Source organism: Platichthys flesus, chromosome 5, assembly GCF_949316205.1.
Source record: "Platichthys flesus chromosome 5, fPlaFle2.1, whole genome shotgun sequence".
NCBI lineage: Eukaryota > Metazoa > Chordata > Actinopteri > Pleuronectiformes > Pleuronectidae > Platichthys > Platichthys flesus.
Genome location: NC_084949.1, coordinates 22,060,477 through 22,082,417, shown reverse-complemented (window position 1 = coordinate 22,082,417; position 21,941 = coordinate 22,060,477). Strand labels below are relative to the sequence as shown.

General features: G+C 42.4%; 3 protein-coding genes across 3 annotated transcripts; all 3 read right to left on the bottom strand.

Annotated features, from left to right (window-relative positions):
* Nucleotides 1–1,841: 1,841 nt before the first annotated feature.
* msmo1 (methylsterol monooxygenase 1) lies at nt 1,842–6,220 on the bottom strand. Its single transcript, XM_062387767.1, has 6 exons — nt 6,140–6,220; nt 4,539–4,832; nt 4,302–4,450; nt 3,494–3,620; nt 3,182–3,336; nt 1,842–2,308 (listed from the first exon to the last, which is right to left on the bottom strand). The coding sequence occupies exons 2-6, from the start codon at nt 4,791–4,793 to the stop codon at nt 2,119–2,121; spliced, it is 876 nt and encodes a 291-aa protein (XP_062243751.1). The 5' UTR covers nt 4,794–4,832; nt 6,140–6,220; the 3' UTR covers nt 1,842–2,118.
* A 924-nt stretch (nt 6,221–7,144) lies between these two features.
* Nucleotides 7,145–16,867, bottom strand: klhl2 (kelch-like family member 2). Its single transcript, XM_062387754.1, has 15 exons — nt 16,396–16,867; nt 14,484–14,603; nt 14,249–14,355; nt 13,992–14,113; nt 12,955–13,117; nt 12,688–12,797; nt 12,447–12,563; nt 11,427–11,576; nt 11,229–11,346; nt 10,350–10,547; nt 10,161–10,262; nt 9,338–9,466; nt 9,090–9,230; nt 8,854–8,997; nt 7,145–8,754 (listed from the first exon to the last, which is right to left on the bottom strand). The coding sequence occupies exons 1-15, from the start codon at nt 16,461–16,463 to the stop codon at nt 8,726–8,728; spliced, it is 1,818 nt and encodes a 605-aa protein (XP_062243738.1). The 5' UTR covers nt 16,464–16,867; the 3' UTR covers nt 7,145–8,725.
* A 1,474-nt stretch (nt 16,868–18,341) lies between these two features.
* On the bottom strand, nt 18,342–21,615 carry med28 (mediator complex subunit 28). The gene is made up of 4 exons (XM_062387779.1): nt 21,424–21,615; nt 19,602–19,668; nt 19,007–19,119; nt 18,342–18,768 (listed from the first exon to the last, which is right to left on the bottom strand). Exons 1-4 carry the CDS (start codon nt 21,580–21,582, stop codon nt 18,565–18,567), a joined length of 543 nt encoding a protein of 180 aa, XP_062243763.1. The 5' UTR covers nt 21,583–21,615; the 3' UTR covers nt 18,342–18,564.
* Between the last annotated feature and the right edge of the window lie 326 nt (nt 21,616–21,941).

Genomic DNA, 21,941 nt, shown 5'->3' with positions numbered 1-21,941 from the left:
CTGCGCAGAATGTGCGCAGTAGGCTTCTGCGCAGGATCTGCGCAATGGGCTTCTGCGCAGAATGTGCGCAATGGCCTTCTGCGCAGAATATGCGCAATGGGCTTCTGCGCAGAATGTGCGCAGTGGCCTTCTGCGCAGAATGTGCGCAGTGGCCTTCTGCGCAGAATATGCGCAGTGGCCTTCTGCGCAGAATGTGCGCAATGGGCTTCTGCGCAGAATGTGCGCAGTGGCCTTCTGCGCAGAATGTGCGCAATGGGCTTCTGCGCAGAATGTGCGCAATGGGCTTCTGCGCAGGATGTGCGCGCGCAGTTTTTTTTTTTTTTCCCCATTTAATTTAATTTAAAAAAATATATATTTCATTTGATAAAAATTTTTATATTTAATTTTATATTTACATTTTTTATTTTACATTTCATCATCATTATTTCTCCGCGCTGGTTCAGGGGTAAATGATGCTGGTCTTCACAGGTGACCTACGCAAGCCTGTAGCCGCCACCCCCCCACAGGAGATAATGTGCCTGTGTGTGTGTGGCCGCAGCGCTTCCTGGTTCTTCCTGGTGCGAACAGCCAAAGTATTTAACATGGGTGAGCAAAGGAGGCGGACCGCTTTTCGCAGCGCTTCTAGATCCTGTGCGTCCCCGGGGTTAGAGGATGATGGTGTGACGTTAATGTATTGTTTTACATTGCATGTGTCACGTCTCCTATGTCGCCTGTACCAGGAGCCGGTCACCAGTCACTGGTTATCTTGGCTCGCTGTCGGCCGGTAACCAGCCGTCCGGACCGCTCCGTGAAGAAGGAGGAGGAGATGTTTCTTTACTTGGAATGCGGCCACTTCATTTCTCCGATCTACAGCAGGAGCAACACTCGCATGCCCTCTAGGTGGTCCGTCACTTATCGTTATACTCACACTTTTAGCGTATTTTCCCACAATGCCCAGGTGCACTACGTCACACACTACAAACTTTCCTTAAAGGGGCAGGCCATACCTGCAACACAACAGCTCTCGGTCTCATATACAGATGGCAAGAGAAAGCAGAGACGCAGACTCAGCAACTACATCCGAGATCCGATGCACCTTATTATTATCTGAGGGATTTTAACACATTGTCTGAAAAACATTCCGACAGTAAAGGAAAGGGGTAAAGTCTTTCATTCTCACTTTCCACCTAAAAACTATGAAATGAACTGAACTATGAACTAGTTCAGAATTTAAATGGTGAACTATGAATGTGAAATATTCATGTTTACGTGTATGAACTGAACTTTGAACTAGTTCATGAGAGGTGTGAACTTGGACAAAACTGGTGACCACAGTGCAGCAGAGACACAGGGAACTTTGACTATGAACACAGAAGCTCACGGAGAGGATTGAATGATGAAGAAGAACAATATCTCCTTAAAACGATGGAACAGGCGTCATGTCTGATCACATAGCGACAAATACAACTGCTCAACACAACCAAACACAACCTGTTCACTGTAGTTCAAATGTTTTATTGTAATGTGACAGAAACACCAAAACAAAACATACTCAAGATTTCAATTTGGTAAAAATTTGAACAGAGTTTTAATTATTGTTACAGTCTAAAACAAAATAGGCTTGTTTATCCTGGAAGCTCAACGTGGACAAATCACCCCCTTTTTTAATTTGTATGTTTTTTTTAATCTTTTCTTTAGAAACACGTCTGACTGGTCCCAGGCGTCAGTGCTGAAGCTTTAAAGAGTTCAGAACTGTGTCACCGTGACTCAGTTCCACTCCCAGAGGAAGCGTTTAAAGTGCTGAAACATTCAGAGGTATACAGAGCGCGGTCGTGCTCAACGACAAAGCAACAAATCAAAAATGAGGATGTTGATGTTTTTTATTCAGTGAGCAGCACACAACAACAACAGCTGTTTTTCACAGAGAGGCACAGAGGGTGGACTGAAGACAACAGGCAGGCTGACTCAGAATCCAAATCACAGCAGAGACTATTCATTTAAAGTACACCTTTAGTGTGTGTGTGTGTGTGTGTGTGTGTTTAATTGTGCACTGGCACAATCTGTCTGTGTGTGTGCTCACTGAGACACTCACTCCCTCCTCCCCGACAAAGGAGGAATGTGAACTCAGGTGTGAGCGGTTTACTGCTCCTTCTTGATTCCCTGTTTCACCAGGTGTTTGTTGTACTGGTTGTCGGTGTTCAGCATCTTGTCCCACCACGTGAAGGTGGAGGCGTAGTTCCCCGTGAAGTTCATGTGGTGGAAGTCGTGGAAACGGGTGCCGGCGTAGAAAGGGATGAGGTGGAGAGGGTTCCAGGGGATGTCATAGCCGCTGAGAGAAAAAGACAGGAAGTGCAGGGTGAGTCACATTTTTCAATTAAAAATAATATGAAAAAAAACTAAAATTACTAATTACATTTGCAAACAAGACAAAAGTTTGTTTATATGAGATGTGGAAAATAATCAGAAATGTTGTTTTAAAATGACAATTTTGATGATATTCATGAAATTCAGCAACGGTTGCTTATTTAACATGAATTGAGATATTAATGTTATTGATAACATTTCATACATCAGTGATAACATGGTGGTTTAGTGGTTTAAGAATAAATAAATCCAAAATAATGTTTTGAATATACACATCACTCAAATATCAAGAGTCTGATATTAACATATAAACAGAATCTTTGAACTTGGCCCATGTCTTGTATGATTTTAGGAAATTGTCATATGTATTCTTCAATCAAATTTGAATGTCCAATATACATTTTGTGTTATCATTATCAAATAAGATAAAGGGGATCAATGTCCACTGATAGTACATGACAACAACATCTGGTGTTCTCTGGGGCCCTCTAGTGGTTGATATCACAAACTACTAGCAAGAGCTAACCTCAGAAACATGTAGCATGCTCCTCTGTTTCTCGAGTGTTTTAAGTAAACTTAAACTGGGACTATTTTGTTCCACAGGGCAAATTCTATATTCTGTTGATATTGTAAGTGGAAAAACGTAAATACAAAACCTGCAACATTTGAATCAGCCAATCAAATGTTAAAATATGAAAACACTGATAGAGAAAAATAACAGCGATCGTAGCTGTGAAAATGTTTGGACACCCTAAATCAGACTCTTCCTACACAGAGGAACAGCAGCAGACACAAAGAGACCGTGTGCACATGTGATTGGAAGCTGTTTGGAACATACCTGTGGACGTCGATGGTCTCCAGCAGGCGGAAAGACACCCAGGCCCAGAGGAAGAACACGTGGTTGCAGAAGAGCATGATGCCGATGAAGAAACCAGCTCCCAGGATGAGGGTCTCAGCAGGATGGGCGTATTCGGCCTGCATGCCAAATGGAGCCTGGACCACAGAGGAGAGACTGTTAGGTACCATGATGTGTTCTTACTCACGGGTTGAAGTCGCGGCATGTTTAATAACTAACTGTACGGTTGAGAGTTAAACCAGAAAAGGGGTGTGAGTCTGTGTATTCATCTTATCACTTGTGCATTCCACTCACGGTGAACTCGTGGTGGACCTTGTGGATGTACTTGTAGACCCTGCGGTGATGCAGCAGGCGATGGAGGAAGTAGTGCCAGGTGTCTTCAACCACAGCGCAACCGAAGCACTGCAGCAGAACGTATGGCCTGGTGACAGACAGAGGGACGGGAAAAAACTCAGTGAATTATTCTGACCAGCAAAACAAACAAACACCTTAAAAACGATTAGTTCATTTAAAAAAAAAATGACACATCCTGCCCCAGGAGCATTTTAACGAGAGAGATCACAGCATCAATACCCTATGATTCAAACACTAAAATAATTCTATGAGTCATAAATAAGTGCATTATGAAGCGTCCACAGAACACATGACATAATGGAGAACATGTGTAGGGTCACTGTTAATAGTTATTATTTTTAACAGTGCATCTGTGGTTTTAAATTGATCAAAAGGTTGGAGTATCTAAACTTTCCCAATGCTGTCTGAAAAAAGTCGTCCTAAACGTCTTCTAAAGGGCAAATCTCACTAGGCTTCATTCATCAGTGAACTTCATTGATAAAAACCTGCAGTTTGTGGAGTAATCATGAACCTTATGTCTAATCAAATCAAGTATATTAGTAAATTCATTCTTAGTTCTGATATTACAAAATGGACATCACCATTTAATCAACATAATGCACTACACAATTTTTAAGTTATATTCATTTATTAAGTCTTTTACTTTTATTTGTTATTGTTTTACCTGGTTTTTATGTTTTAAATTGTTCTTGCTCTTTTTGTAAACAACATTCTATATATTTATTCGGAAATATATATAAACACTGACCAGCGTGGCATGGAGGCCCAGTCGTACGGGATGTTGAAGTACTCCGTGAAGTGGTACGTCCCACAGATCAGTGGCAGCTGGATGCAGAAATGGTTGAACAGCAACATCTTGAAACATCTCCACTGCTTCTCCCAGGTCTCTGGTTTGTCCTGCACACACAGTGGAGAAGCTTAGTCAGACCGACCTCACACTGAGGAGATAAAAAGACCAACAACCACAAACAACACACACACAAACCTGCTGGATCTTGTATCTCTGCATGAAGGGCAGGAACTGGAAGATGAAACCAGGCAGACAGAAGAAGAAGTAGATGAACTCATGGACGATGAGCGACCCCCAGGTGGCAATCTGGAACTTGGTGTAGTTGTCCATCATGTAGCCCCATGCATGTTCCATGGACGGCTGGAGGGGGTTCTCGGGTAACACCGCGTCGACATACTCCACTGCAAGGTAGGCAGAGCTCAAGATGTCTGCCGAGCCGTTCGCCATCATGATGGACAAAGGAAGGAGGCTGCAGGTCTGGAGAGAAGACTGGAAAACAGGAAGAGAAGAAGTGTTACATACATACATGGAATGAAACTGTGGTTTTATCTATAAATTCTCACAATAACATTGTAAAGGATAGACCATCTACAACGAGCTTTATATCTTTATTATATTGGGGCTAAAATAAGAGAAACATTTAAAACACTTTACAATATGTACAATAGTAAAAAATGTGGGTATTACGGTAAAATAATCTTGAAATAAAATAATCATAATGGACACATTTGCTTATTAAATCATTTAAAGTAATTTTAATAACATCAAATAAACATCAACATAAATTAATCTTCACTTCACCAGAAGAAAGAAATAATTAATTTAGTATTTTGTTCTTTAATGCATGTCAGGGATAATCTGAAATACATAAATTATCCAAAAATGGAACCACTGCAATTCAATTCAGATGAATATAAAACATTCTGAGGTCACAGTTCTAACATGCGCAAATCTAGAAATAGGCGATAAAATAACCATTAATTATTGACTAAATATATTTATAGATAAAATGCTTTTACATTGTGCAAGCGCAGTGAGGAGGTATAACACATGATCTACCTCAGGTGACTATATCTTGAAATTTAATGTCATAATAACATTAGACGTGTCGTAATAATCATAAAAATTGACAGATGTGGATTTTTCTGATTTCTTTTTTATCACTCTGCCCTAAAATGATTCATGCAGAATTACATCTGACCATATTTATAAATTAGTGTCACATTCTAGCTTGTTACCACATCTCAAACATCAGTAATTACACTTTCTTATTGTTTCACAATTAATTTAAAACCAGATCAACCTGCTTCAATTTCCTACGACAAAGTGTTGCTTAGAATATCAAATACACAATTAACAAACCACATTTCATTCACAAGCATGTACAATTACACTTATAGCAGTCTATTGGTGTAACTACTTTAACATTTCACTGCAACGCGGTGATAAAAACACTTTGTTCTAGTCCCAGACAAAAGACTTCCGCAGATAAAAACATCCCATAATCTCTCTGGGTCTCAGCCATGTTACATTTAAATCATTAACAACTGTCCCTGCGTCACTCCTTCGTGCACATTTCTTAAATTGAATGCTTTATTAATTACAAACCCATCGTGTGTCCTCTCAGTGCTGAAGCTCTTTTAAACACAACTACACACCAGCGTCCCGCCTCCATTACGGCTCCACAACAAGTTAGCGTCAGCCTTCACGTTAACCGTTAGTGAAATAAGGAATAAGACATTATTAAATCCCTCTACATGTTTAAACAGTGTCCGAGGACGATGTTGATGTCTCACCTTCCCGAGGAACCGTCCCGTTCACCTGAGACAGAGGCGGAAGACCCGGGGTAATGTACAGGGACATCCGACGCCGTGATTGGCCGAGCGGAGAGGAGAGTGACGTCGCGGGGGCCGTGCCGCCCTCCCTGATTGGCCCGCGGTGTGGAGCGATGATAGTGAGACTGCAGGTCGCCCCAGCAACAGCCAATCAGCGGGCGAGCTCCGCGTTTCATAACCTCCGCGGGTTGTTACATGGAGCGAAGGAGATGAGGTGGTTCCACAAAGTTTGACTCACGTCTTTACTTTACTGTCAACTCACTTTAAATACATTTAAATGAGCACACGGTTCTGTAGGAGCACCAGAGGCGTTCTCTCTTTGTAAAGAAGATAGAAAGTAAATACATCACTGTGTGTTATAACTTTGTACACACATTATATTGTATATTGTCATTTGGAATTAGGCAATAATAGCAGGTTTTTGTGTATTTTTTTTGTTACTGTAAATGCTTCTATCATAATGCAACTGCTGCTATCTTTCACTTCTATTTTCTACATACTGTGGATGTACATTACATTACTTCACAGGTAGTATTTTTGAATTCTCAATCGATTTTTGCACTATTCCAGTTTTTACTAGTCTCATCCTGAACACATGTACCTTATGTAATGCACAAAGAAGCTCCAGTTATCCCTGTGATGCCAATTTTTGCCTACTTGTAACCAAGGACATGATTAATGCCAACATTAAAAAACACAGCCTGTTTGACATTATACAGGGTTCATACACATTTTTACCGATGGATTTCCATGACATTTCTTTTAAAAGCATATTAATTATTAAAAACTTAGCGTAAATGAATCACATGAAAATATGAACATAACAAATTTCCATGACTTCTCCAAAACTTTTGGGATTTAATTTTCTTTCAAGCACTTTTCCAGGCCTAGAAATAAACGTTTAACAATTCCATGACTTTTCCAGGTTTTTCATGACCATAGGTACTTTGATTATAATAAATGGGTTATGGTTAAAATTATTAAAATATCACACACACACAGGTTCCATTTCAATGTTTTTACTGATTTGGCAAAGTTTTAAAAACAGATTATATCATTTCACAGCTTTAAATACAAGAAGCATATTTATTAATGATAATATAAAACAAGTAATGAAACGTTTTCAAAGTTATTAGCCTACATGACATTCCTCAATACACTGACAAGAAACAGCGATACCAGTTACTATTATAGCAAGTTTTCAATAGTAGGAGGAAGAAGGAAGAGAAAGAGACTGAAGAGGAACAAAAAAAAAGCAAGAGTAATTTTGGTCACTTTCCAGAAAGAGAGAACAGATCAGTCGAGTAATCAAGAGAGACGGAAAACCGAAAAAACATTGAAATTGGCACATTCATAGTACGTCAGGGTGTGCAGTCGTTTATAGGGTTGCTACACCGAAAGGAGAAGAGGGCACTGTCGAAGGAGACGAGGCTCAGAGACGAGGCTCAGAGACGAGGACCATGTAGCGAGTTCAGCCTGTCGTTGCCGTCAGTGGGTAGAGCCCCGGTAAAGACGGCTGCCAGCTGATGGCAAAGCACTCATACATCCAACTGTGTGTCAGCTTCCCCCTCTGTCTGTCACTGCAAAAACTCAAAACAAGGCTTCTCCCTCTTCAGAAGGGTTCCAGGGAAGGTTTTTTTTTTGCTTGAGAAGAAAAAGAAATGTACATTTTCAGCGGCTGCCTCTCGCACGGCTGTCCTGAATTCATGCGGACTAATGCAACCGAGGCGCCAACACTTTACGGCTGCTCTCCAGATGCGTGTCTCTGTCGCAGGGCAGCGGCCGAGTCCAGCCGCGCTCTGTCCGGTAGCAGCGCTCGAGACTAAACCGCGGAGAAGAGAGGGGACGGGGGCGTAACTTGACATTCAGGCACTCTTGAACAGCAACACTGCAAAAACTGTAAAAGGTCAGAGGTCAGACAGAGTGCGCTCATGCGGCGTCACCACACAGATGCACACAAAACACACACATGCTCACATGTGCAAGCAGTGGAGCACCTTTAAATGCAAGCACACACACACACACACTCGAACACACCTCTCAGGAGGATAAAAAAAAAAAAAACGAAGGAGAAACAAAGATTTTAGACCCAAATGTTTGTTCTCGGCCTTCCTCTCCCACGGAGCAGAACAGTGGTCTTCCTCAGTGCTGGTTCGTGTTAACATGAGTCATGTTAAAGTCCCTTTGCATTGCAGTAGCTTGATTTCACTAGCGTTTCAATTGCACTGCACCGGTACAGTGGTGCTTCACACTGCTTGGTCCAGTCGCTGCTGCAGTCCCGCCAGGAGGGGGATTAAAACACGGGTTCCTTCCTCCCCCGTCAGTCACAGCTCCCCCCCTGTTCAGGTAAGTGCAAAGATCTTCATCATCATCTTCTTCTTCATCATCGTCTTCAACAACAACACTCTTGTCATTTCCTTCATCTGCGTCAGTGCCTGTGCGAATGCTGCCCAAATAGCCAAGCATTGGCATCCCAAACAGATCCAAGATCAGTATTCAGCAGGAGAATAAATTCTGCTCCGAGTCAGCGGCAGGTGTCAAGAGCAGTCATAAGGGCTTGTCAATCACTGTCACACCTGCAGGTTAAAACATGTTTATTTATTATGACGGTGCATCACTGGTGCCACACAGAATGAAGCTGCCATACATACCACACGAGGAATGTGTGTTCACACCTGCATAACTGCGTCCGGTGCTCATGCACGTCGGCAGCAGCGTCCACTTGTCCGAGTTCGAGTTGTAGAACTCCACAGACGCCAAATTACAGCTGCCGTCATCCCCCCCGACCACATACAGCACGTTGTTCACAGCACATACACCTGAAAACACACAGGTTCACAGAATGAAGGGGGGCTGGGGGGGGGGACTCCTCACACCTCAGGACATCTGACGGACAGACCGTGGCACTGACCTGCGTTACGTCGACACATGTTCATGTCCGCTACCTGCCGCCAGCTGTTGGAGGTCGGGTCGTACACTTCACAGCTCTTTCTCACCAGTGGCCCGTCATGTCCGCCCACAGCATAGAGTAAACCTTTTAACACACCTACACCTGAGGACGCAGAGGCAACGTGGTCAACGGCACAATATAGATCTTCTTATCTCCTTATTTTTTTTGTCATCTTTGATTGTAGATCAGAATATTTTTTTACAACCCACCTGCTCCACTGCGTCTTGTGCCCATCTCAGCGATGTAGTTCCACGCATTACTTTTTGGATTATAAGCTTCTACTGTACTCAGACACTGTCTGGTCGCTCCGTCATAACCTCCGACTGCGTAGAGGACCCCTGACAATCACACAAAGAAGATATGTAACATGTGACTCAGAAACAAAGAGGCGGTGGACTAAAGACCAATATGTTTTTGCAGTAGCCATGAGGGGAATTACAATTTGTGAAACAAAGTACTACTAAAAGGTATTACTGGTATTTACGTTTTTCTTAGTTTCATAAATTCTACTTTATGGATTATACATTTATTCTCTTCAGGTCATTTCGTCCATTTTCTTCGTCTGTAAGACACCTCTTGAAAAAAGCTAAAAATATTTAAAAAGTGGGTTAGTTAATGAAGTGTTTTCATTCTGTGTACATGAACGTCCCTTTTTAGATTTTCATTCTGTATTAATGCTCTTTTAAGTATTTGTGGAAAAATAAAGCTGCAATTTAGACAAAAGCAACACAATAATGACTAAAAAAAGACATCACAAGCACAACAGCACCAACAAGAACAACATAGTATTACAGTATATAATTCTTGTATACTGTAATTGTATAAATTACCAAGAAAATGATTATATCCAATCACAATATTAGCAGAATTCCATCAACATCTCTATGTCAAAAGAAAAACACATGAGCTTTACACTTTAAGTTGTATTTTTAAAAAAGGTTACAGTCTTATATTGTCGGGTACATCTATTATTCGGTCTAAACATCATTGTATATATACTGACTCTAAAACCAAACCAGGAATTATCTTCACCATTAACAACTCCCACTCCCACACTGCTGCGCCGGGTGCTCATGGGTAACACATGGAACCATTCGTCTGTCTTAGCGTTGTACGCCTCGATGGTGGACAAACCTGCAGAACCACAGAGACAACCACATCTTTAATGATTCTCTGCTCATCATGTTTCAACATCGCAGCCTCACACTGACACAATCGTACCTGAACTGCCATCGAAGCCTCCCACCGCGTACAGGAGTCCGTTGAGCACGGCAGCGCCGAGCGTGGACCGCCGGTCCTGCATGCTGCTCACGCTGGTCCAGCGGTCCATCATGGGGTCGTAACAGTCGACGGTCCGTACACGCAAAGAACCGTTGAACCCGCCGACTGCGTACACACAGCCGCCCACGTACACCACACCTGAGGACACAGACAGAAGAGTGTTAACACAAATATCTACAGAGACGCACATAAACAGCCGGATTCAATAAAAGCAGAAGGAGCCTCGGTTGCACAACTCATTATTAATCACCAGGTTGAAAAGACAGAAGTGAACCATTTGTAGCTGCTTCCAGTTAAAAGAGACACTTTCCGTGTTGAGGTTGTATATTCTCAGTGTTTCTGTGTGGGTCTTTCTGTGTGGGTCTTCTCTGACTTCATCTGACAGTCCAATCACATGCAGATGGAGTAAGGTTAAATGGGGCGGCTGAGGCTGAGGGGTAGAGTTGTCGTTGTCCAACCTGAAGGTCGGCAGTTCGATCCCCAGTCTGGCCCATCTGCATGCCGAAGTGTCCTTGGGCAAGATGCTGAACCCTGAATTGCCCCCCATTGAATAACAAAGTACTGCTAATAGATGCACTGTATGAATGTGTGTGTGTGTATGGGTGAATGTAGAAACTGTACTGTAAAGCGCTTTGAGTGGTCATCAAGACTAGAAAAGCACTTTATAAACACAAAACCATTTACCAAAACCAATTCATTGGAGACTAAACTGTCTGAAGGTGTGAATGTGAATAGTTGCTTGCCTCTGAATGTTGGCCTTGTGATACAATGGTGATCAGTCCAGGGCATCAGTCTGTGATGTAACTTTTATCATCCTACCTGCTCTGCACCTCCTGGTGGGGAGTTCAGCCACCTGGTACCATCGCTGCTCCTCAAAATCGTAGCATTCAACACTGCGGATCGCTTTGGGAGCCTGGCCTCCGACCACCACCATCACCTAAGAGCAACCAGTGATCAATTAGGGCCTTGGCTGGTTTAGATCCTCTGCTCAGTGACTCCTAGGAGGGGACTGTGTACCTTCGGGCAGCAGGCTGGAGTCCTCATGCGTGTGCGTGCCGTCTTCATCAGAGCTCTCTGGTCGGCCGGCAGCAGGTGATACTTCATGGCCTCAATCAGGTAATCTTTACAGGCACTGCTGTTCTTAATCAGACTCTCCTCCTCCACCCGCTGACACACCCACACAGGGAGAGAGGAACCAATCAGACAGCAGCGTCTACAGAGATATTCTGATATATTGGCAATATAGATATTATGACATATTTGCACTGTAAATGAAACACAGGCTAACATGACAGAAATAAAGATCACGGAACCATTTAAAATAATTTTCCTATTGGACTCACTATACTGACTCACAAACGACAAAGTTTTGTATATGCTCTCATTCACGTGTTCTTGGTGCAGCTAAAACAACTCAATGCCCCTAAAAGTGGTGAAGGCACAACAGTCAACAACACACACACACACACACACACACACACACACACACACAGAGAATTCTCATCACAACAACCTGTCGTCTGTGAGAGGGAAGCAACTGCAAAAGTCACTCTGTGTCCACATGATGGACCAAAAAAGCTGATTCTGATAGAATATAAAGTTTTTGTAACAATGCTTCAATATGGATGCTGCTGCAAAAAAGTTACAAATACCGAAGCAGGGAGGCTTCACACACGTTTCCAACCAGGGAACACAAAGGATCCTTATAGTTACAGTTCAGTTTTTTAGTGTCAGCAAATCAGGGTCAAACCAAAAATGTGGTGATAATCTGCCCTTCTGTTCCTGAAGTATGGGTTTTGGAAGAATGTGCAGAAGAGAAAGTGAACCTTATCTTGCCAGAGTGAAGGTGACCTTGGACCCTTTAGTCATCACTTCTCCATCTGATCCAATTATCTGTCTATTCCTGAAATGTCACCTTCACCAGAATGGGACAGACACACATGACAACCCTAATGCCTCCGTCCACCCCTGTCCACAGCTTGAAACTGACATGAGTTGAAAAAGAGAAGTAACAAAATGAGACGTAGCCTCTCGTACCTGCACCAGGTATTCTCTGGAGAGGAGCGGCAGGCGGACGTGCTCCATCAGGTGAGCCAAGTGTTCCTGGCGGACATCTTTGTCATGGTTGACCCAGGCTATGACTGCTTCAAAAACCTGCACAAGAACGAACCCCCGCTCACCTTCAGCACATCAGCCACAGAAACAGTACTTCAGGTCCATGGTTGGACACGCTAAGCAGGATGTGTGTGTGTGTGTGTGTTCGTGTGTGTGTGTGTACCTTCTCTTCCGTGGGGATGGTGAGCTTGTCACTGGCGATCAGGCTGGACACTTGCTCCATGCCCAAATTAAGGAACTCCTCACTCCCGACCACCTCAGCGAAATGTTGCTCTGTCAGCAAAAACAAGGGATAGAAAAGAAATCTTTCAGTTGCAGATTTGCCCTGTTCTCGTTCTGTCCCACATCCTCACAGACACACACACACACACACACACACAAAGCTGTTTCAGTGGAGCAATGAAAAGCATCTACACACACACACACACACCTGCGTAGCTGTTGGCCTGTGCGAGCAGCTGAGAGCAGGCGTGCAGGTCAGCGAAGGCTCGTATTCCCAGACAGTTGGACGGATGAAGCTGAGAGCTCAGAAACTCACAGCAGGCCTTTTTCACCTCGTTCAGCTGGAGCAGGCCCGCTGCAGGCAGCAACGCCTGTCACACACACAGACACACACATTAAGTGGAAGCTATGGTACCGGCAAAATGTCCTCTACAGATTTCCTAAGCAAGACACAGAAGTGTTTAATTTTTAATTTTAATTCTGCTGCTGTTGTAAAACCGGTTTGATCAAATACATGTGGGGATAAGAGAAGGTCTGTGTCATACACTGTTCAATAAATAACAAGAGAAAAACTCAGAAATTACTTTTCAGTTTGGATCTTTTTAACTTTCTAAAAAGACAAGGCAAGAGTTCAAAAAGTATTTATCATGTGAAATAACTGGATACTTGTGAATGTTTATTTGCACTAAAGCACAGTGGCCCTTACAAACCCCCATCAACAAATCACAAAACCCGACAGCTTTCATTTCTGATTGGATGGATGCACCGTCCACATGTTTTGTGATTTGCACTTCAGGGCCACCGTACAGAAGGGAATTGATTTTCCTTCCTTACAGCAGCCACCTGATGTCGAGAAACCTCCACACACTCACTTCTGCAGGAAAAAGCTTGATGAAAGCCTCTGATCAGGAAATATTCCTCTATCACCTGGTAAATTGTCGGACAAATTTGTTCAGTCCATCCAATGCTACACAGCAATTGGTTGTGATGGAATGAAATTAAACTATTTTCCAATATTTCTTTATTTAATGTGACATAGTTTGTCCAGGCTGTACCTGGATGTACTCTGCCTCTTGGCCAGAGTCAGCAGGGAGGTGGTGATGCAGATACGTATAATAATTTAATACATAGAATAGTGAGTTATCTGGAGATTTAGATGTTTTATAATGACATCCTTTAGTGGAGTTACTTTTTAAACCGTGCTTTTAAGTGTGTGTGTGTGTGTGTGTCTGTGTGTGTGTTTACCTGCACGTTGTCCTCTGTGACCTGTATTTCTGCTGTGTAGATGTAGTCCACCAGCAGGCCCAGAGTCCAACCATCCATCTCCTTTATCCTCACTCGTTTTGCCCTGCTCTCGGCCATCTCCCCTGTCAGTGCACACGCAGACACACACACATGTTCGCCATCTACTGCCACACACATAATAACTGTGTACTGGGCTGATCAGTGTTAAAGGAACTGAAATGATGTGTCTTGCGGCGAGTAGAGAAGATCGTCCTTACCCGTGAACATGGCGTGGAAGTAAGGGCTCCCGGCGGCCAGGACCACTCTGTGAGCAGCGATCTCCACGTCCTCCGCCACTATGGTCACATCACACAACAGATTCTGGCTGTATTCACATGCAGGAGATGGAGACAGAGGGAGGTAAACGTGTCCAGTTAAATGTCAGACGGAGGGACGCAAAGGATCTGAGGACGACGAGACAAGAGACAGAATCAAACACGGAGTTTGTCCCACCTGCGCAGCTCGTTCATGACTTTGAACGCCTTCCTCATGTGCCGGTGGTTGAAAGTGACGGGACCTGGCCTCTCGACTCCATCTTCTTTGTCCAGACCTTCTGGACAAAGTCTAGTGCACCTGAGGGGGGACAGTGCAGACATGAGGCAAACACACAAACACGCACAAGAAGAGAATCAGTGAATCAGTGCACACAGAGATGATTGTGTTGCTACAGGGAAAAGAAAAGAACACTGCTGAGCAAGCACGGGTCACCCAAGGTCTCCTGATACAAGGAAATCAGAACGAGGACATCTCAGATTGTGTTATGGTTTGTACTCCAGAGATTGTGTTAAGATTGTCGTCCATTTTTCTGTATTATGTTTGCAATCATTTTAACCCTGCTCACATCTGTTTCTTTATTTTGAACAAGTTTATCTGTAAGCAACTGCAGCTCTGGATTATTACAGTTCAATATTTACAGTTTCTTCCCACAAATGACATTAAAAAAGAAAAGTAGAAAAACTATATTTCTGGTCACTTCAGGTTGAAAGATGATGCAAATGGTTGCAGATAATGTTTAGATCAATCAAACAACTGTTGCATCTCTTCACTGGATGATTTCAGCATCATGAGCACAGAGTTTAAATCTTTGACCTTTTTAAAATACACCGCAGCACCTCGCGGGGTACTCTGTCTTTGGCGAGGCTGCTCTCAGTGTGTTTCTGTCTGAACTGACTCAGTCTGCAGAACAACCTTGACCTATTACACACAGTTTGAAAGCTTTTCTCCCAATTCCATCTGTGAAACCCCAGCTGTTGAATCAGAAGTGGATCAAATGTTTTGCCGTGAAGGGTCTTCAGTGTTTTACCTCTTGAACAGACACGTGACACATTAATCACATTTAAAAGACTTTTTAAAAACTGTGTATTGAAAGGATGGGATGGAGTTTTGATGTGATCTGCTCTTGGATTGAATGCAGGCTAATGCTTATCCTGATTGACTCATTCAATGTGTGATTGTTGTTTGATGTGGGTGATGTATATGAGATTAGACATTTCTATCTTCATCCTTTTAGAGCTTGGATTAATTTATTTTAATATCTTTCACTGGGATTAGATTTGTACTTGTTTTCTTATTTATGTACTACTAAAAACCTTATATATCCTTTTGTATGCCCCCCAAAACTAAGTGAGGCAAAAAATAAAAACTTACATTTCTACTTTGTTTGTGCCTCTCAGTGTATTCTGTCTGTCAGCTTGTATAAAATAGTTCCCTTTAAACTTGTGCTCTAAAATAAATGATCATTTAAAAAACTATGTGAAGTTTAAATCTGAAGAAACACTAAACAATATCTGTAATTATCGCAATTTCGTTTTCATCAATAGCAATGTAACACAAGCACAAAATCTATCAACAAACATGGTGTAACATGGAAATACTCAAGTAAAGTAACAAGTACCTCAATAGTGTAAATGTTCAACAAACACACACACTCACACAATTACACACCCACCCACACAAACACGCACACACAGGCGCCATTCATAATAAAATAATCCATTTAATTATGTTGTTAATGTCAAAATCACGTGGCCCTCATGTCTTGCCACAAGCACACCCACACGCATACACACAAACACACACACAAACACACACATGCATGGGCTTCCTAACTGTTTAACACACATCTTCTCTACCGCAAACCAAACACCTCCAATGTCCCCAACCAACAGGCAGACACCCTCCAGCCTGCTGCAGCCTCTCGGAGCCTGGAGCCCGGTTCCCGGTCCCCACCCCCGGGCAGTGAGCAGACACACAGGCTGTCCGCTGTCTCTGTCAATGCGGCACCATCAGTCACAAGCAGCCAGTGGGAAACGTCAACACACACCCAACACACACACACACACACACTGGTTTCTCACACACTTACAGCGGATGACTGTCCATGATTCCGGTGTTGTTCAGAGGCTGCACACTTGGCCCAGCGGCATGCACCATTCCATATCCACCGTGTCGTCAGTGACCGGATCCGAGGCTCAGGCGTGGATCGCGGGGACCATCTGTCCAGAGGCGGCGGCGGTGAGACGGGCTGACGGCAGCCGCGATCACAGCGCTGCAGCCCGGCTCGGAGCAACACACAGCCCGGTGAGGACTGCGGTGACTTTCCGCACCAACACGTTGCGATCCAGCCCGGCTGCTGTACCCGGAGGACTGCTGCCTCTGCCCCGCCACACACACACACGCACCACCCGCCGCTGCGTGGACGGAACCAGCCGCCGAGAGACACCGGGTTTATTTTGATTCTGCTGCGGCGCCCCCACCTCTGTCCTCCCGGGTGCGTGTCTGTGAGTGTGTGCGCGAGGCGGACAGACGAGGATACCTGTTATTTTCCAATCGCTGATTAAAACGCACAAACAAGGACATGACGGCGAAGACAAGAGCGGACAAGGTGTCCCACAAGAAACACTGTCTCCCTCTAGCTGTGGAAGACTGGCCGGAGAGGAGGCCAATAATAATACTAATACTGCTAATAATAAGAATACTAATGCCACTACTAATAATAATGCTAATACTAATACTATCACAATTAATATTCTTTTAAAATCTTCCTAACTGGCCCAGAGAAAACACAAATTGTAATATAAGGTTGGAATACTGGGTCGTTATATATTGAAATTATATTCTTTAATTTTTTTGCTTTCTCAAATTTCCTTTACTGATTTTTATTGAATCGTTTTTTACTCTTCTCGTAATTCTGACTATCTAATAACTTCTAATATACATTTTTATAGACATTTGAAATCTTATCTCATCGTTTAAAAAATGTAACCGTACTTTTAAGTTTCATCAATTTAACCGTACAACTATAAGTTTGACGTCATTTGTCACACTTTTGACTTCTCATCTCATATTTGTGATGTCAAAATTCCCCAATAACTTATAAGATAGTGATAATATTGAGTTAGTGAAACAAATTCTGCACATATATCATAAATCAATGATTCCATTTTTACTTTATATCTAATAATCTTATCCCATTGACTCTGTGAATCAAGATTTTTGATGTTTCACGTCATTATTTTGATCTCTAATAATTCAGGCTTTTATCATAATTCTTCCTCCAGAACATATTATTTCAGGGTCTGCTAACAAAAGTCGTAATCTGTCAATTCCCAGTTGGTTTCATGTGAAGAGCTTCATTGTGTAGAAGACTTTGTCCGCAGAGTCCGTCTGTTGTGATTTGTGTCTGTCTGTACTGTCGGCGTGGACAGGCGAGAGCTGTGAAGCTGGAGGAACAAGTCTGTTATGGTGTGAAGACACTGACTGTATTAGAGACACCAGGCTGTCAGAGGCCTCAGTCATGTCAAACATCCGTCATGATATGAAACAAGTCACATGGAATTAAAGCTGCAAGCAGGGAGTTATTTTTACCCACATGATAATTTTGCTATGATGTTAAAGTTATCATTAAAAATGAGACATCTTAGTTAGAAGCGATACTTTTTCAGATATTTAATGAGGGACAAGCTTTGGTGATTGGATGGGGTATTTCAGTAAAGTTGCTCATATTTGTGAGACTCCAAATACACAGATTATACATAAATAAATTACTGTCAAGCTCTATAAAAAAAAAGCTCCAATTCCCATAATGCACTATGATAGCATCTACTTCCCTCTAAGTGGCCATGTCTGATATCATCAGGATTTATAACAAAGGACTTCCAGGCCGTTTTCACAGTCTGGTAAACTGCCCTTCATGTGTGAAATTGTTGGAATGTCCCTTTAAAAGTCTACTGCCAGGGCTATATCTTGTTTTCAATGATGAAACTGTCAAAGAGTAGAAGCAAGAAAACTCCATTATAGCTTCAGACAAGATTCAAAATACTCACAATTTGTATTTTATTTTTTACAGTATAAAAAAAACAAATGTTGACAGCAGAAATATTTACATGGATCAAAATACTGAAGGAACATTAAGGTTTGTGAATGTGATTGAGTGAATTCCCTGCACAGTAAACACCTGTCTTCAGTTTCCTCACAGGTTGACAGAGGGCATCACAGCACGTTCATGGTGCTGTGTTCTTTCCTTGAGTTTGTATTAGTTTGGCTTCAGAGGGGCGGGGGGCAGACTGGCAGAGGCCTGCTCCAGAAAGGCCAGCGGTCCGGGGGGAGGAAGGTCAGAGGGTTTGCGGTGTTGAACGCTAACATCCTCGAGCACCTGTTGCCAGTGGTGCAGTTTGGACAAGTGCTTCTGAACCAGCAGTTCTTTCCTCTGTAGCTCGTTACGTAACTCTGACACATCCTGAGGTGAGAAAACAAAAATGGACATGTGAAGAGACAGATAATAATGATGAACACTGAGATAAAAGCCATTAAAATCTGGATTTGACGCAGGTTCTGGACGTCAGTGAGGATTTAGTGATTTCCCAGAGTTTGTTTTGTGTTTCGGGAAATAGTCTGGCAATCTCTTTTAAACCAAGGAGGTTGTGAAAAGGACCAAATCAAAAACGATGAGAAGGAAAGTCAGTCCAAGAATTTACCTCTTTCACCACCTGCTCTGGCTTCTGCACAGACAACTGGAGCCTTTTCTGTAGGAAGAAGCACTCGGTCTGTCGAGCCACGTCCAGAAACTTTTGTATGCACTGATCAACACCTGCAAACAACAGACAAATACACAGTATTCAACAAAACGAAGTACAACACTGTGCCATATTTTGGTCGAATGAAACAAGACAGTTTTTCTTCTAATATTGGTATTCAATTCAAGTTCAGGGTGTTAGATCTTGTGCATAATTTGAAAAATGAACATAACCTGAAATACAGCTTCAGCAGTGTTTGGGAGAAATAGGAAGAGTCATACTATTTACATGTTTCCTTATGCAATCTGGTCTTGTAGAACTGGTTGTATTCCAGTTGGTTCTAATATAGATCTTTTACTATGGTTTTTCAAAAAACGTCTTCTTATCGAAATGTATTAAATTAATGGTATTTCGTGATCGCACATATATAATTATAAGTAACAAATACAGATATACTGAGCAAGGGTGTAGTCATTTTGTTAGACCATGTAAACCAATATTTAGTCTATAATATGACCTGAAATTCAACAAATAAAACCTTCAGGACTTCGCTCACCAGTTCGAATCTCCTCTTGGTCTGTTCCATTTACGTAGTCCTGACTCACCAGGGATGCAAAACATGCCTGCAGAAAAAAAAACAGAAAGCAACGTTACTAAAACAACCTTTTTCTGTACGAGTGTCTCAGTGCTGCTCACTGAGCTAAGTCCTCTAGTTAACTGACTGGAGGTATTTTAGGACAGCTGTCAAAAGATGTTTTGCCATGAGAATCTTTTCCCCCTCGAATAATAGCAGCTTTCAAAAAATCATTACAGCATCGAGAGAGAAACCGAGATATTAATCTGCTGCTTTAACAGGCTTCACTCTAAAGGAGGAGGTTTTCCAACAGACTTTAACAGGGGGTCAGAGTAATCTACTCCTGCAAGAGCATATGTGATACTGGGCACTGATGATGGGTGATTAGATCTTGCTCAGTCTGCATTACATACATCTACAGACCCACAGCTGCTTGTGGGGAACTAGCGTCTGTGACCTTGTCTGGCTACAGTCTGGCTGTTGTTCCCTTCGGTCTTTTGTTCTGCATTAATCACAAACAGGCAGGGGACACATATATTTGTTTCATTCCATTAGTGAAGGTCGGGGCTCCGAGGATCTTCTACACCAGGACTGCAGCTGACAATTATGATTGATCTTCTGTTTGATTTATCGTCTTGTCAATAAACATTTTAAAAAGAGTAAAACATTACGATGTTCAAGATGATTTAAAACAAATATTTGTAACTGTCGTGTTACGAGTCATAAATCCAGATTCGGACTCACAGAGGTCAATCGCTGCAGATCTACTTTGCGCAGAAAATGAGAAGGAAGAATCCTTTGAATTCAACTGTCGATTAAACTAAATTGTACAATGTACAGCTTCAAATCATCTTAAAAGACCCTGTGAATAACTCAAAAGTAAGGGGACAGAACCATAATGTGTGAATGCTATTGTGCAAAGTGTTAGAACCCAGATGTGTTGGTGTATTGTGCATTTCTCTGTGTAATAAGAGCAATCATGTTAGTGCTTATTATCCGAACTTTCCGTCAGGATCAATAAAGTATCTTTCTCTCTGTATATACACCTCTCTATACCTCCCTATCACTCTTTCTGTCTCTATCTATCTATTTCTATCTATACCTCTCTATATACTCTATCTATCTATATCTCTCTATATACCTCCCTATCTATATTTCTCTCTATACCTCCCTATCTAACTTTCTCTCTATACCTCTATCTTTCTCTATACACCTCTCTTTCTGCCTCTCTCCCTCTACCTTCTCTATACCTCTCTCTCTCTTTATCTGTCTCTATCTATCACTCTACCTCTTTATATGACTCTCTACCTCTCTTTATCTATCTATAGCTCTTTCTATTCCTCCCTATCTAACTTTCTCTCTATACCTGTATCTTTCTCTATACACCTCTCTTTCTGCCTCTATCTCCCTCTACCTTCTCCATACCTCTCTCTCTTTATCTGTCTCTATCTATATCTATCACTCTACCTCTTTATATGTATCTCTACCTCTCTATATATATACCTATAGCTTTCTCTATACCTCTCTATCTATCTAAAACCTGTGAGAGAGTAGTTGAGTTTTATGCTAGCAGGGTTAAAGGAGGGATACAATGTTTTGGTAGCTGTAAATAAACATGGTGAAGCCTGTGGTTTGACAGTGACTCAGCATTAACGCTGACAAACACTTAACATCTCGATTTATCTGAGTTGAGTCGCTGTGAAATAAAGTTAAATGTGTCTCAGCCCTGCACCAACACTGGGGAATAATCTAACAACAGTTAGCACACGCAGCTAACAGAAGCTAGCACACGACTTCCTCCCACCTCGAACGAAGCCTCCAGTTCGTCCACCAGCGTGTTGTTGCCTGGAGCCCGGGCAGCGGGAGCGGGGAAGCCCGGTTGTCCCGGTCCACCCGGCCCCCCGACGGGATGAGCACCGGGCGGCTGCTGACCGGGAAACATCCCACCCATGGACGACGCCATCTTGATCTGAGAGGGACGCTTGTTGCTGCCCGGTGTGCGCATGCGCACTGGTGTGTACGTTCCTTCTGGACAAAAGTATGTGGACAGACCAATTTCTGAAAATATGTCATAAATGTGTATATTCTAATCTTTATGTTATTTATGAAATATGGCTTAAAAGTGGCTGGAAGTTGCATATTGTGGTGCTGTTGAATTGTCCAACTACCCAATCATTCAATTACCCAATCAATCAATCAATGTAACTAGACTTCATTAAGATAAGAAAAAACATGAAAGCTTTTAGAACAATAACAAAAATGTTTGCAAGAAAAAGTTCAATATATGAGAACACATTTAATATTGTTATTAACAGGTCAAAT